Genomic DNA, 16,058 nt, shown 5'->3' with positions numbered 1-16,058 from the left:
ACAAAAGACAACATTAAACAGCCAGTGTTACAAGATAAAACTTACAAACAATCACATATTAAAGCAAAACAACAATTACAACAAAAACAACAACAACGACATCAAGATTACAGTCTTAGATTATTACAGATTACAATAGGCAAAAGGTAAATGGAAACTGGTGTACACACAAAAAGCCAATAGGGCCTGTAGCCCGTTGTCAAAGTTACTTTATATTTCAGTCATTTCAATATCAATGTTCATCAAAGAAACGTTGATCTTTATTTTTTTTTTTGGAATTACATGCTCTTTCACATTTCATAATAGATTTCTCGTTATCTCACCAAAAAAAGTGTTAGAAACCTGAAGTTCAGTCTCAACCACAACTATACCATTCCTTCAATTTTTCCATATCACGAATACGGTACAGATTGGTACTGTCTACTAGAGTATTGTATTCAAATTGGCCCATTATGCTAATTATGATATCCAAGACAACTGCACTATATACTGGAAACAGAAACTGAATATGATCCAATGATCCAATGAAAAGGATTCTTCGTCATATGGACCCTTGAAAATCGTATCATTTATGTTTGTAGTCTTCTTGAATCAAAATCAGCAACAAATTACATAGCAATGGTACATAATCATGCTGATTAGATGGTTATGCTTATTAGGCTAAAAAAGGACATTGCCCAAGGTTGCCAAGGTGACAAGGTGATGGGGGGGGGGGGGGGGGGCACCCTCGTCTACAAAACAACGTTTCCGGGTCTGAAAAGCTTTTACCAGGCCATGCTGTTATCCTTTGAAACAGAATCTTGAGGAAACTGAATCTTCATTCGTCACACGTACGAACCCGACCTAGGGCAAGTCCTCCATATTACATGTATATCCTTGCGAAAATTTCGAACGTGTTTATAAATGCCTTCAATAATCCTGCATTAAACTCCTCGCTTGGAGGGCAGGGAAGGTATTGTTATGTAATTGATTGTTTTGTTAATTAATCAATCTACTTGAATCTGTTGAATGCCCTTTGTACCACCCTATTCAAAAAAGAAAAGAAAAGAAAAGCAAAAGAGCTGCGGTATTGATAGAATACTAATCATGCTAATAGATCATACTATCACTAGTAAGGTTAGTAGTGGCACAATTTCCCCCCACACTCGTGGCCAATGAGTAGCGATATTGCCGTCATGGATGTATAAATACACCATGGAGAGCCACTCCCCCCCCCCCCCTCCCCCTTTGGGAAGAATATCGGAGTGGAGGTCATAATTATGTTTTGTATTTCTTGTATTTCGTCCAGAAATTTTTCGTGTTTTTTTTTTTTTTGGGGGGGGGGGGAAGGCAATAAATCCAAACCCCATCCACCCCCTTCCTCGGCTAATGTCTTCCTAATCAACTAATTTTGTTTGTTTGTTTGTTTGATTTATTTTTCTTCCAACACAATTTCATACATAAATCAAAATTATTTTTCGTAATATCACATGGAATATCAGTAAGCAGATTACAAGTACATGATTCAAAGAAGGAAAATCGATGTGTAAATTAATTTCATTAACAAATTATAAATCGTATTACCAATTTTCCAAATAATTATCTGAGAAATTATGCGGAAGAAGGACTGCCACTATAAGCAAAAGCTTGAGCACGTGGCATGATACGAAATAATGAATACTTCTCTCGTGAGTTATGTTGCATTAATAGCATCAAAATTGCAAGAAACTTGCTTGCTTACTGGGTCTTCTATGTTCCGTTCTTCACTGTAAAGGAGGAGAGATTATGAGTTTTTATGAAAACACTAGTTTCATATGCATAGTTATGGGAAATCAATACAATTTCACCTTGTAATGAAGGCCTGTCAACCGGAAGGTGATGATGCGACTTTTATGACTATAGTTTTGGGACATGCATGTGACTATTATTATGTTTTTTCATCTTTTCTCAGTAAGATACAGTGATTCAGGAGAAAGATGATGTGCCTAACTGAAAACCACGGTTTCTTTCGGTGATATCGCTCTGATTCGCGTTCTAAGTAAAATTATTTTCTATTTCCGACCTTCCTGCGCAGAAATCGCGACTTTGTCTGTGAACGTTACTTTTCTTAAACATACTATATTCGAAAGGATTTGTCGTCTTACTTTATTCCATGTCTTCCCGCAAAGTACACCATACAAACACGACTGTAATATTTTCTCTTTTCAGATTATCTTGCTCTTGATTGAAGATTATAATAATAAAGCGCATAGGGACATTATCAATTTGTGTTATACTCTATGTAAGCACTGTCAATTATTATTATTATTATAAAAACTATAAGGATATACGATTGTCATATTATTATCATAAGCACGAACATCATAAATTATTATACAAAGGGTGCACTGACAAATAAAGTGTTTGGGTCTCATTGTTTTGGACATGGACAGTATTGCATGCTATTATTTCATTTCATTTCTTCAATTTTCATGAGAACGTATGATTACAACAAGGTTCCACAATAGTGATGCTTTTCTCAGGTTATTTCGGTTTGCTTACGAAACTTTATTTTCTGTTACCAAAGAAAGGAAATGTCTAGAACTCTATGCTTTAAAAAAAAAATGAAATGAAATTTGAATGGAAACTGAATCGAATTGAATTGTACGCTTAACGTTGCTCACATTTTGATTGATTTAACATTTCACATTTATATTAAAGGGAACGCAAACCAAAAGAGCAATGTGGATTGAGCAAAAAGCATTAACATTTGAAAAAAAAAAAACATCAGCAAAAGATTGAGGAAAATCGGACAATCGATGTAAAAGTTATGATTGTTTTAAAGTTTTGATGTTGGAACCGCTGGATGAGGAGACTACTAGAGGTTATGACGTTCGAGTGGACAAAAATATAAAGAAAATATAAAAAGAATTCCACAAAAATTTACTTTTCTACAAAAATGAAAGAGTACTTGACTTTCAGAAAGCAAGGGGAACAATTGCTACCCCTATATCAGTATCAAGTTGATGGAATGTGTAATTTTCATGAAAAATGAATTTTTATTGGATTTCCTTTATATTTTCCTAATATTGTAGTCTACTCATACGTCATAACCTCTAGTAGTCTCCTTACCCAACAGTTCCAACACCAAAACTTTAAAAATTCATAACTTTTGCATCGATTGCCCGATTTTCCTAAAACTTTCACTGATGTGTTCTACTAATGTTACTGCTTTCACTCAACCGACATTGCTCTTTGGGTTTGCGTTCCCTTTAAACAAACCTGGTTCGATTAAAGTCATACAAACTTAGCCGATCATCCAGTGAATGTCAAGCATAATTTTGATTATTACATTCCGGTAGCCGTTTGAGGATACTGATCAACGATTTTGATCGCAGAGACTATCCACAAAAAGAGACGAACACGACGAAAAATAGTAATCATAATTTTATACCATTCTCGGAACCATAACATATGGCCCAGTAAGGAAGATGTATTGGGTTCATGGTAGCATTTCAAACCCGGCGTGGCTAGAAATTTTGTGTAACATTATTTTACAGCAAGATCCCCATTCATTACACTTAAGCATAGTCACTTTGAGACTAACGCATGTCTATATAGATTGCGTGCCCTCATTTTATTCCGCGTTGCTACCCAATCAACCTGGATGCTTTCGAGAAAATATTCTGCCCTTAGGAGAGTATGCGACAACATTAATGGAATCTCTGGCTGATATTTGACAAACTCATTTTTTTTTTTTTTCCCACCGAGATCACTTTGCACATTTTATCATCATGTGCATCTCAAGTCTAACTTAAAGCCACATAATAATATTGTGTGCATGAACAACAGCTCACATTTTAGCATCACATTATTCACATTACTTCATGCATCGCCATCGGCACCGGATCGTATTTACTCATATTTTCATACCATTGTCTACCGTATACGTGCTTTACTATGTATGTGTGCAGAAGGTATCAACTTACTGCTTAAATAATTTCTTGTCGGTGTAATGACGATACAGTATTAAAAAGGGTGCCATTCTGCTTCACTTCCCACAATTTCCTCCTCATTGCAATGCTTGGTCTTCGAAGATCAGTTTCTGCATTTGAATCAGCGCAAAAGAAAAAAAAAATAGAAATTGAGAACTATATACGCTTGAACCATCCCCTATACAGTGATTTCCGCCTCAGTATCTTTGCGCTTCTCTGCAATTGTCTCATAGTAAAATTTTGTATAATTTCCACGTGCAGTAGCACCTGACGGGCAATCTATTGTTTGAACTGAATGGGTGTTTCAAGGCTCATATATCGGCGCACTCTTAATTTTGGTTCTCTCAATGCGTATGATGATTTTTTTTTTAATTTCCTTTCATCTAATCAGAGTTACTGCAGCAAATGGACTTGTTCCTACGCCCTTTTATCGATCACAATACTTTTTTTTTTAATATAACTTTACCGTTCCCCATACGGTAAATTCCCAAAGAAGATGCATGAGCTGGAAAGAAATAAAGAAATAAAGAAAAAATAAGAAAATTTGACTGTGGTCAACGTGCAAACGTTGATCTGTAAGCCATACCTGTTGAATTCCAAAGTAAAGGAATATTTCGGAGTGCCGATGATTGATGTTTGTTCTGTTGTTTAATACTCTATGAATATACAAAGATACATTTATCATAATATTACGTGAGAAATTCTTATACTATTCGTATTAATGGTCGAAACGACCTCTGCATTCTTCATTACAAGCATTTAGAAAAGAAATACAATAACAGAACCGTGACCATGGTAACACGAGAGACAAGAACACTGAAAAGGGATGCCTTGACGAACTCATTCACCTACGTTGATCATACAAGGATACATAGGGAGGAGAGGATAGAGGAAAAATAGAAAGATAGAGGATAGAGGATAGATAGAAAGATAGAGGATAGAGGATAGAGGATAGATAGAAAGATAGAGGATAGAGGATAGATAGAAAAGGATAGAGAGATAGATTATAATGCATGAATATTGTCTCAATCTAACAGTGACTAATGTTCCCTCGCCTTGAATGTAATAACACACAATATCGCTTTAACGCTTTAAAATCGCTCCGGTGGTTACCAAGGTGGCCGTGCCATTGACTATATACAATTTCAGGATATTACGAGCATGAGCCTGTCGCTCAGTCATTTTGTCAGTACGCCGGCGTAAAGTTTTCATCCTTCACACACGAAATCTCGTTTGTGCTGGTTTAAATATCCCTCGATACGTGACCGAGCTTCCATTTGCATTGCCGTCGCGATTTATTTCAATGTGATACAAGCGAATTTGAGAGCAAGGATGGAGGATTATTGACTTTGTCTAATGTATTTTCTTGTGCTATTCTTCCTTAAACACTTTTCCCTGCGAGGTCACTTTCTTTGTCTGTTAGTGAACACGTTGTTGTTATTTCTCCTTCTCGGCTAGACAAAATTCTTTTAAAGCAATTCATAGAAACTTGGTAAATACAAGACATGTTGACATACTTTTACCTGTCAATCACACGAATTTATATTGAGTTAACGTGAAAATAATTCCTGCGTAGAGAATTTTCAGCTTATCTTACCCAAGAGGTCAAGTACACTTTCGTTATTGACTTCTTAAAAATGAAAATAATCTCAAATACCTTACTTTTATATTAAATTAACAGACAAATAATTCAATAGGTGATTCGGCTTTGCACATTATGTAGAATAAATGCACTCATAATACAATATTTGAACCCCGATGTCGAATAAATAAATTAAGTCAAGGAACGTTCTAGAACAAAGTGCAATGTCTCTTCTGATCATTGATTTTCAGTTTGGATCGATAAATACAAAGATATGTGGTGGAGAAGTGATTGAGTTAAGGAATAACGCGTACCACAGATTTTCCATGTGCCTGTTGTACTGTGTGACAGCGAGAATTTCAGTGCCTCACATGCCGTGAATAAAGGGTCCCCAAATTACAATTGAAAACCAGTATCATTCTCCATTGATGCAAAAACATGGATCTAGCCAGTTTAGTCTTTATATGACAGTACAGAGTGAATGAAACATCTTTAGACGATGATTGTCAGGGTCGAATCAGAGACCTTTCCTCACTAATATCGATATTTTGAGGGAAAAAAAAAAGAGCGGGAATATGATTACGAGAGATTTTGTACCAACGGTTGATTTGCCCATCATAAAGGAATGACACTGTTTGCATCATGTGGGACTAACCAAGTTTACGTCCTGTCTGTCAGGACCCCGTAATTCTAGATGCGATCACTTTTTTCAGGATTGACCTCATGTTGTACTTTAATCCACGAAACCTCTATGCCTTCCTCTTCATCTGCCAAGCAAACAAAACACCCTCCCCCAAATGCAATTGCAATAACACATTTGAATGCACATAATCACACACAATCAACACGATCAATGCATGATTGTAATCAAGGACATTGCTGTGAATTGGAATGCAATGTTTGTTGTGACTTTTATGACAACCACCCCGATAAAAAAGCATTGCAAATGGAGGGGACTTCTAAATGCAGTGATAGTAGTTTGCAGAGTAATCATACACAATAACAATTGCTGAACTAACAAAACTAACCAAAGCATTATAGTCACCGAACTTGAATTGGCTCGCAACTACAAAATCAGCCATATCTGTAATCTCTCTCTCTCTCTCCCTACCTCTCTCTCTCTCTCTCTCTCTCTCTCTCTCTCATCTGGCTGTCTTTCTATCCATTTTAACTTAAAGGTCATACATTACATTGATGGTATAGTATTGGTACAGTGAGCATTTACCGTTTAACTTTTTGCGAGATAATTAGAAACCACTAATAATGACATGTTACACAGCATAAAATTCTAAGAGGAATTCCATGTTTATTTGATGAAAATTGGTCTTGATGGCTCAGATATACAAAAACAAAGTAAAAAAAAGAGATCCTAGTAACAGGTGGGTTACATCTTTTATTAGGATAGCTTTGTCTTTGATATCTCAGCCATTTCAGGTACTAATTTTCATTGAATAAACTTTGAACTCGTCTTGGAATTATATGCTCTTTCATATTTCATAAGGGCCCGAATTCAAGAAGGTGGTACAATTGCAACCATGATAAACCATGGACAAAGGCTGTAGTTTTGTATGGGACGCCAAGAGTCACTGGCATTTTTCAAATTTTCAGCTCTGACTAGAAAATTAATAATTAAAAAAAAAAGGTGGGAAAAAACCCCCCGAAGATCTTTTCCTTACTTATAAAGTGTAATAGCTATTATCATATCATATATGCTGACACTTTCCAAATTTTCACCTCTGCCTAGAAAATTAATAGTTTTAAAAGGAGGAAAAAAAAAAGAAACCCGAAGACCTTTTCCGTACTTATGAAATGTAATGGCTATTATCATATTATATATGCTGGCATTTTCCAAATTTTCACCTCTGACTAGAAAATTATAAGTTTTAAAAGGAGGGAAAAAAAGAAACCAGAAGATCTTTTCTATACTTATGAAATGAAATAGCTATTATCATATGAAATAGTACAGCATTTTTCTCAAAATTTTATGACACCGTGCAGTTATCTGCAATAAATACAGGCAAGTTAGTAAAGAAATAACACTTCAAACTCAAAGTATACTCTCCAATCTCAGATTAGATAGATTCTGCCTGTACATATTGTCATCAGTCTATTCAGTCTTTACAATCGAATTTCGTCTAGTGTATATTGTGGTATTAACTTTGGACTTTTTTTTTTGTTTCAAAAACTAAATTTCATTATTATATATAATGTATCTATGTGTTTCCGTGTAAAATGAAAAGAAGAGAAATAAGGACTGAATGAAAGAAAAGAAAAAAAGAACAAGTGTTTTAATGATTGGGAATAATTCAAGATGAAGTATTACACGTAGATGTACGGAACTCCAATGTTGAAAAGCTGAGAGCTTAATCATATTACAATTCAAATGAACCAATAAATAGTTATGTGCAAAACCGTGAGGCAGTGTATCGACAGGCAGTGTAAATGCATTCATAAGATATACCAGAGGTACGGAACGTTTTGGAATTTTGCCAGTCATGCATCAGTAGGTTGCTGGACACTTTTCTTTCTTTATTCTTCTTTTTTCATGCCGGAAAGACAAGCGTACATCGAAGAGGCCAGCAGAGGAATACCATTCACTTAAAATCGATCGAAATCGATCTACATAAAATGTCAAATCACCGAGGCAAAGGTGGCAATTCAATAAAGCGTTATTCTAGGAAACAGCCGACAGTTCATCGTCAATAGAAAAGTCATCGTTCACATAATCATTTCAATCTATTCTTGCCCTGTACTCGGTTTTGTTTGATTAAAAAAAAGGAGAGGAAGGAGATGGTTTATGGGTGGGAAAAGAGAAGGACCAGATGGACAAAAGGGCAGAACGTCCTCGGTCAAAACCTGATTATTTCATTTAATCTTCTTTTATCAAGCAGGGTGGCTCTTCCAGTTTGACATTTATCTGTCAGTGGTCTTTTTATACATAAGATAACAAATGCAGAGTATTTCACATTACAAAAATTAAAGCACGGGAATGCATAAAAAACGTTGAACATATGATATATTGTGCAATTTTAGATAAAATTGAGAATCTTTTTTTTTTTAATTGAGATGATATAATGTGTCAATCAATAGGGTCATGCAATACCATGTTAATGCAGGAAAGATTGAAAGCACATACTATACGCATGAAATGCAGGACCTACAAGTGAAGGAGTTTAAAACAATATTAAAGTTGAGTTTAAGTGGTAGAGGTGAGTAGTGAAAGAAAAAAAATGGAAAAGTCATGTTGATGAGTTTAAAGATAAGAACAAATTAAATGAAATTGAAATGAACTGAATTGAATATCGCATTTATTCATCCATCCGTTAATGAATAATTCATTATACTGATTTTCTTCTTGTTTGCAGTATGGTATCATCAACATTTGCGCAAAGGACTTGATTCTCGAGAAATACGGTGAGGAAGCCTGGGACACAATACGGTAAATATGAACTTGTCGAGAGAGGAAAAGAAGTGGTATACGAATGCAAAAAAAAAAAGGAAAAAGAAAAAGAGAAATTAAAGAAAACGGAATTTCCTAATAAGAAAGCATTCAAACCGTTAACATTTTTATCATAACTCATTGTTTTTGTTTGTTTTTTGTGACTTGGAAATAAGGACTATTTCCACTTTTCTTTTCTTTATCCTAGGTGCAAAACAGGACTTTCCCTTCACCATACGGAATAATCCGAATTTAATAGCAGAGGGCCGTAAACCTTGCGTAAATAGTCGAAGAATCACACCATCCAATATGAATATGCTCCCTGATGCGCACTGTTACACCTACACTCACGATATTAAAAGCGGTTTCTGTAATCTACTTCAATTACATTTTTCTCTCCTATTAGTCACGCTAGGCGGGTTTGCATTATCATGCTCAAGGGCATACCAATTAATTGAATTAATGTTATGCTGGCCTGAACAATAAATACAATAGAAACTGAAGCTTTTCGAGGCTGACATGCCATTAGTATATCATTGTGATTGATTAAACATGCGACCATCCTTGTTATTTAAAGTGTGTGCGTGTTTTAAACTCGATTTTTTTTTTTGCAGATGTATAGATGTAATTCTGTCAGTAACTTAATTATCTGTGCATCACCAGTGTCTTCGCATCTTCTCTCCTGCCCTTTCCTCCTTTTTTTTTCTCCCCATTATTATCATGATCATAATCATCATTGTCAGAAGTAAAATGAAAGCTTTTTAAGTTGGACCCAAAGGAAGGGACACGGAAAATCCTTCTACTTAGTTGAATTACGACTTACACGATTAGCAACTTATATGAGGTCGACCTGGGCGAGGTTGACTGTAGTTATACCATCTAGCAGTATTGTTGTCATTAAAATTATGATGGTAAATAAACTATAAATATAATTATTATCATCATTATTCACTGCAAAAATCGGTGTAGGGTTAACAGCATGGGCGTTAAATCTAACACCTACAAGTGTCAAGAGAGGACCTCACCTACAGGTGTAGAAAGTATGTCGGGATGGTGTAGAAAAGTGTTCACCTGGCACTTTGTGGTGTTAACTTGACACTGTAGCTGGTGATATTTTGACTCTGTGCTGGTGTACATTCAACACTGACACTACATGGTGTTGATTTGATATTGCTGGTGTTAATGTCAAATGGAATAACACCAGCCCGATTCAATAGGAGACCACACCAATTGGTGTTACAGTGGTGTAAATGTGTTTACAACTCTTTTTTGTTGTTGCAAAAACCAAGTACTTTATAGGAAAATTCTTGTTTATCTTGTCAAGAATAGTAGCTAATTACCTATTTAAGAATAAGTTTTATAGTTTTAAGTGACACCAAGAGGTATTAATTAAACACCAGAAATGAGCACAGAAAATTTAACACCAGGCGTGCCAGGTCAGTGTTTTATATTTAGCACTCGAATTTTTGCAGTGTTCCAATAACCAGCATCTTAGACTTTATGATCTGCATTTCTTACGGACTGTTAACAATTATAATCATGATTTAGAAATGTATACTTCGTATTTGTATTACCTTTCTGTTGCAAGAAATAAAAAAAAAAAAAAACTCATTTAGATTTAAATGATTTAAATAATCATTATGATTGAAATAATTATTAATAACAAATGAATAAATTGAAGTAATTACTTTAATGAATCATTATTTAGAAATATATTAGTATACTTTGTATTTGTCTTTACTTTCTGTTGCAAAGAAATAAGACACATTTAAATCTATTTGAAAATGTCACTCCTCTCCCTTCCTCTCTCGTCTTTAGACAGAAGGCAGAAGTTGATGACAAGTTTGTGAACTATGACCTCTATCCCGACGCCCTCACTTATAAAATCGTAAAGGCGGCTGCCGAACTGCTTGGTAAGAACGAGACGATAAATACCACTATACTGTCATTCCTTTGTAATTACATATTTTATTTTTTTTCACTTTTCACATCGTTTATCATCTTTATATTACTAGATTTAGGGGGAATTTATAATAAATGGAATAATTGTTTGAGAAAATATAACAAAATATATGAGAAATTATACATTCCATTTATGGTATACATTGATACAATAGCACTTCTTTTATTTCTATCTCAGAGAGATCGAGCCAGGAGCTTTATAAGTTGAAAAAATTCGGTAATAATTCCATATGTCAGGTCCATATCTAAAGACTTTATGTGCTAGTGATATCCTAGGAACATGTAAGAAGATATTGCTGCATGTACGCATATTGGTTAAAGAATAAAGAAATGTGTCAGTTTGATATGTAAATATGATTCAAAAACTTCAGAATAGAGCTGGAAGGATAATTTTGAACATAAATCCATATTCTCACACGTCTACCCATCAAGTGCACCAAACTCTCCAATGGGATTATCTTGTCTCTCGACGTAAACAGCATCTACTGCAATTAGTTTACAAGGCATTACATGTCATGACACCGTCTTATTTGACTGATAAATTTGAACCCAAGGAAAATTTGTATTCATTGCGGTCTAATTTCAATTTACACCTTAATATTCCAAGAACAAATTATTGTAAGAGAATGGTTTCATACAGAGGTAGTGGGGAGTTCAATTTACTCCCTTTGTCAGTAAAAAAGGCAACCAGTATAGATATTTTCTAGCGATCACTGCAAGAGTACATCTCTTCTTATGTTTGATATAACTCACTACATGACAGATTACTAATACATAAATTAATGGGAAATGTATATTTTTCAATTTCTTCCCTTTTCCTTTTCTTTTCTTTCTTGTGTTTTTCTTTCTTCTCATTGTATATATTTGGATTTGTTGTTAAATTGAAGAAACTGTATTACTTTGACTTATACTGGACCCTCCTGTAAAACAGCGGGACCATAATGGTCCTCTTCGCTGAGTGAGGCTATCCAGCCGTATTATTTATGAGTTTTTGTATCACATGATTTGTAATGTTGATTTTTATATTTACGGACATAAATTACCATACCATACCATATGCGTGATCACATTTCCGCATGGGTAATTCCAACAAAACCATGTGCAGTATTATGTTTGTTTGTTTTTTTTTTGTAAACTTAAAAAAGCCTTCTTCTTGGTACAGAATATCTCTTTAAATTATGAGATTGTTGCATTGACAGCCTGCGCGTAGCACTCTTGTTCTTCTTTTTTCCCCTACAGCAGTAGGAGTAAAAGTAGAATTAATAAAACTCCTTGGTAATTATTCATTAAACTAATGATTTATTACTATATCATATAAATAAAGTCACAAGTATTCAAACTCCATAACAGTATCTTACTATGAGCGTGCACAGATCCATGAAAGGGGTCCCTGGCAACTCAAAAGGTCCATTTACAAGCATAACTTTTTTTTTTGGGGGGGGGGATAGAAGTATCAATTGCCATTTTCATCATGACTGCATTTTTTTTTTCATTGGATTGAATTGAATTGAAGTGAATTGAATTGAAAAGAATTGAAGTGAATAGAATCCACGTTTTATATATTCTTAAGGGAGCACATCAGATGAGGTATGGGAACTCTTTGGCGTTTACTGGGTCTTGTGGTGCATGCGGCGCGGCTACGATGCCCTCTTTCGGACGCTCGGGCGAACCCTCTTCGATTTTCTCGCCAACCTGGACTTCCTCCATAGCGTCTACATGAAGACAATGTACCCCAACATGACGGTGCCGTCGTTCCGAGTGGAGGAAAGAGGGGACGAGATGATGATCTTACATTACTACTCAAACAGACCGAACCTAGGAGGGATCGTATTGGGTGAGTGTGTGCGCGCGCACGGCAAACCCGGATGTTGTCTGGGCTCGACCGTACGTAATTACAAGACTGAAAAACTATGAAGTAAATGATGTTTGTAATTGCTATTGATTTCATGCCCCAAAGAAATAAGAGACAAACACGTAAAGGTATGTGCACAGTTTTGTGGGATATCGGTGAGGCGATGACATTATCACCGTTGCCAATCTGAATATGTGATTGTGATTCACATCAACCATTCGCGAAAAATATGGGAAACTTTAAAGATCCTTTTCTCTCATATTCTTCGAATGATTCTAATTAAACTTCTATTTGATATTCCGATGTGATTTTACCCTATTTATTGGAAACAACTTGAAAACAACGAAAGCCGTAAAATTACCACTTATCCACACTCGCCAGGTATCGTGAAAGGAGTGGCCCGGATCATTTTCAACACGGAGATACGGATGCATATTAAGGACCACAACCAGCTTACCCTCCTTGGGGTAGAGAAGGACCACTACCGCTTCGTCATCATGTTCATCAACTACGACCTGCCACCACTCGGGTCAAACGGCTACATCTCAGATGAGGTAGAGATTTTCAGGATTCCGTACTTTAAAAGGAGGGATCTAATTGGTTAGTCATTACGTACTTTCAATTTCGTCGCAAGAATGGCACGTGTTTTGCCATTGTGCAGCAATTATCTATGATTTCACAAAATAATGGTCGATCATGCATGGAGATACTACAAAGAATAGGTTTACTGATAATCAAATTCCACGATTTATACAACAAATATGACACGTTTTTAGACATGACTAATACCCTTAAAAAAAACAAAACACGCCTGCTTTACGTAGAAGATTTGTGCATGCAGTACTGTATCATCATGGGCTGTGTTCATTGCGAAAACATGAAATCATTCCAGATCTATCGGTGTTAACCCGTTGAAGACTAATCCCGAGTATGCCTGCAAAGGTTCCTATGGGAAATGTGAGCTTTAACAAAATCAGCATGTCCTCAAAAGGTTAATATTTCTCTGTTACTATCTCAAGATCTAACTATAGTCCATTTACATTAGATTTCAGGCCAAAGATGTAAGAATCAATAGATATCAGTATAGCAAAGGTACTCCTCAATGGTTGGCTGATTGTTATGCACTATTGAAAAGTCTAACATTGATATCATTGGTATTTTGGATTATTTTGTGTACATGTTTTGCTATAAAGGAATGGAATGTTGTAATCAACGGAACTGCGTCAAGCCGAACCCGGCACACCTCCATACATTCATTGAACGGGGACTTACTGCCCCATGGATGTCCCAGTAGTATGCCAAATGGAGCAGCATCGTCACAGCAGAAACAGCTGGCGAAAGGTCGGGAGTGCCTCCTAGTTCCGGCAGACGGGAAAGGGCGTCTTACAACTCTTTCTGTTCCTTGTCTTCGGGACCTTGTGGTGCAAAGCAACGGCCCAGAACTCCAACGACCCACCAGCAGATTTGGGAGGCGAGCGCATTTTCGACCGGTTGTTCCTGACAAGTAAGTTACGATGTGATTTCCTTGGATACTTTCGGAGATTTTTTTTTTTTTTTTTTGCACCTTAATTAATAAAAAAAAAGAAATTTACATTGATAATAGTATTAATTATGTTAGATCGTAAATTAATTATTGGGGATTTGTTGTCACCATAAGCTCCCTCCAGATCTCTATAACAGTTTCAAATTAAAGCTATGTCATTTTAAATAACAAGCCCCTCGCACTGAGAAAGAATTCTGTTTGAGGTTGTTCCATCAAAATACGAAGACGTAGTTTTCTTTCTACGTTTGACCCAGTTTTGTTTGACAAAATGTGTGCTTTAATCTGAAGTCTCCTGTAGTCTAAAATCTTGTGCATAAAGATTAAATAAAAAAAAAAACAAAGCTCCTTCTTCAGAACATTAGTTGAATATTTTAACTAAGTCCATCGTATCAGCTTTTTAAAATTTCCCCCTTTCGAGGAATTATCATGATCAGAGCGGTTGTGGTAATTCTATGGCAATTTTGTGTACAAAATTTTGTGTGCATTTTTTCTAATATAATTAACGTACTATTCAATCGTAGTTTTTAATCATTGTTATAGGAACAGTAAGTATTTGAAGAACAGCTGGTAAGAAACGTGTTGAAAGAACACAGATGTATTTCTATATGATGCTACAAGCCGTCTACCAGTATGCTCAAGTCTCATAAAAGGAAATACACACGTTCAACATCTGAAATGAACCCATAAAGTATCACACAATATGACGTCACTCTTATTTTCTCTAGAATTCTGTTGGATGGACTAACATTTTGCCAAGCTTTTCCCTACCATGTTGTCTTCGATCACCAGATGCAGATTTTGCATGCAGGTATCAAAGTAAGTTCAATCACATTGAAGAATAATAAAACCCATAAGTATAACCAACAATGAAGAAAAAAATAAAGAAACAGAGAAAACTGAGTGATTACTGCAATGGCCAACCATGTCGTAAGATAAGTTGATACTGCACACCCCATCGCATTAAAAAAAAATAGCATTAGGAGTTAGCTCATTTGAATGTGCTTTCCTTCTCCCAGTAGAAGGAATAAGCTATCAACCTGCAATGTCTTGTACGCGTAATAAATTGAACATTGACGTGTACACTTTAGGACAATGGACAGAGGCCTGTGATTCTAGTTATAAGACTATCTGATATGCTGATATGGAGTACATCTGGAGCTCTCGCGTTGCATCAGAATAACATATATATATATATATATATATATATATATATCTTTTTTTTTTTTGCGAAATAAGTTCATAAGAATGGTTGTTAAGTATAGGTAAAGAGTTCTCTAAATCATCCAAAAGTTGTATTTACCTGTGACAGTTTCGACGACGGGCTGTCTTCTTTCTCAAACGATGGCTAATGGCAACTGATGATTTGGCGCCAATCAGCAATCACCCAGGTGTGACATCCGGGTGATAGCGCCATCATAAATGTCAGACAGTTGGTATGCACCCCCATCCCCATATTGTGGGGGGGGGGGGGTCTTTTAATCCAAATGGCCTCCCTGATGCGTCTGTTCAGGTCCTGGCTCTCTCTCGCTACCATCCGCGACCCCTCCCAGTTGATGACGTGATTTTCCCTCCCAGCATGGTCAGTTATGGCAGACAGGAAGATTCCATCACGATTTTACCAGCTGACAAAGGGAAATGTACTGTCATTTTAGACAAAGAGGAATACGAAGGAAAAGTACAACAATTACTGGCATATGAAAACACTTACAGAAAACTGAAAAATGACC

At 35.9% G+C, this 16,058-nt stretch overlaps 1 protein-coding gene across 1 annotated transcript in view; it reads left to right on the top strand.

Annotated features, from left to right (window-relative positions):
* LOC140230210 (guanylate cyclase soluble subunit beta-2-like) overlaps nucleotides 1-16,058 on the top strand; it is a 46,780-nt gene that overhangs the window by 21,048 nt on the left and 9,674 nt on the right. The window contains exons 2-7 of the mRNA XM_072310390.1: nucleotides 8,901-8,974; nucleotides 10,793-10,887; nucleotides 12,507-12,770; nucleotides 13,170-13,342; nucleotides 13,982-14,292; nucleotides 15,057-15,147. Coding sequence (XP_072166491.1) covers nucleotides 8,901-8,974; nucleotides 10,793-10,887; nucleotides 12,507-12,770; nucleotides 13,170-13,342; nucleotides 13,982-14,292; nucleotides 15,057-15,147 — 1,008 coding nt within the window. The remainder of the gene's footprint in view (nucleotides 1-8,900; nucleotides 8,975-10,792; nucleotides 10,888-12,506; nucleotides 12,771-13,169; nucleotides 13,343-13,981; nucleotides 14,293-15,056; nucleotides 15,148-16,058) is intronic.

This window comes from Diadema setosum, chromosome 6, assembly GCF_964275005.1.
Source record: "Diadema setosum chromosome 6, eeDiaSeto1, whole genome shotgun sequence".
NCBI lineage: Eukaryota > Metazoa > Echinodermata > Echinoidea > Diadematoida > Diadematidae > Diadema > Diadema setosum.
This window is presented reverse-complemented; position numbering and strand designations above follow the sequence as displayed.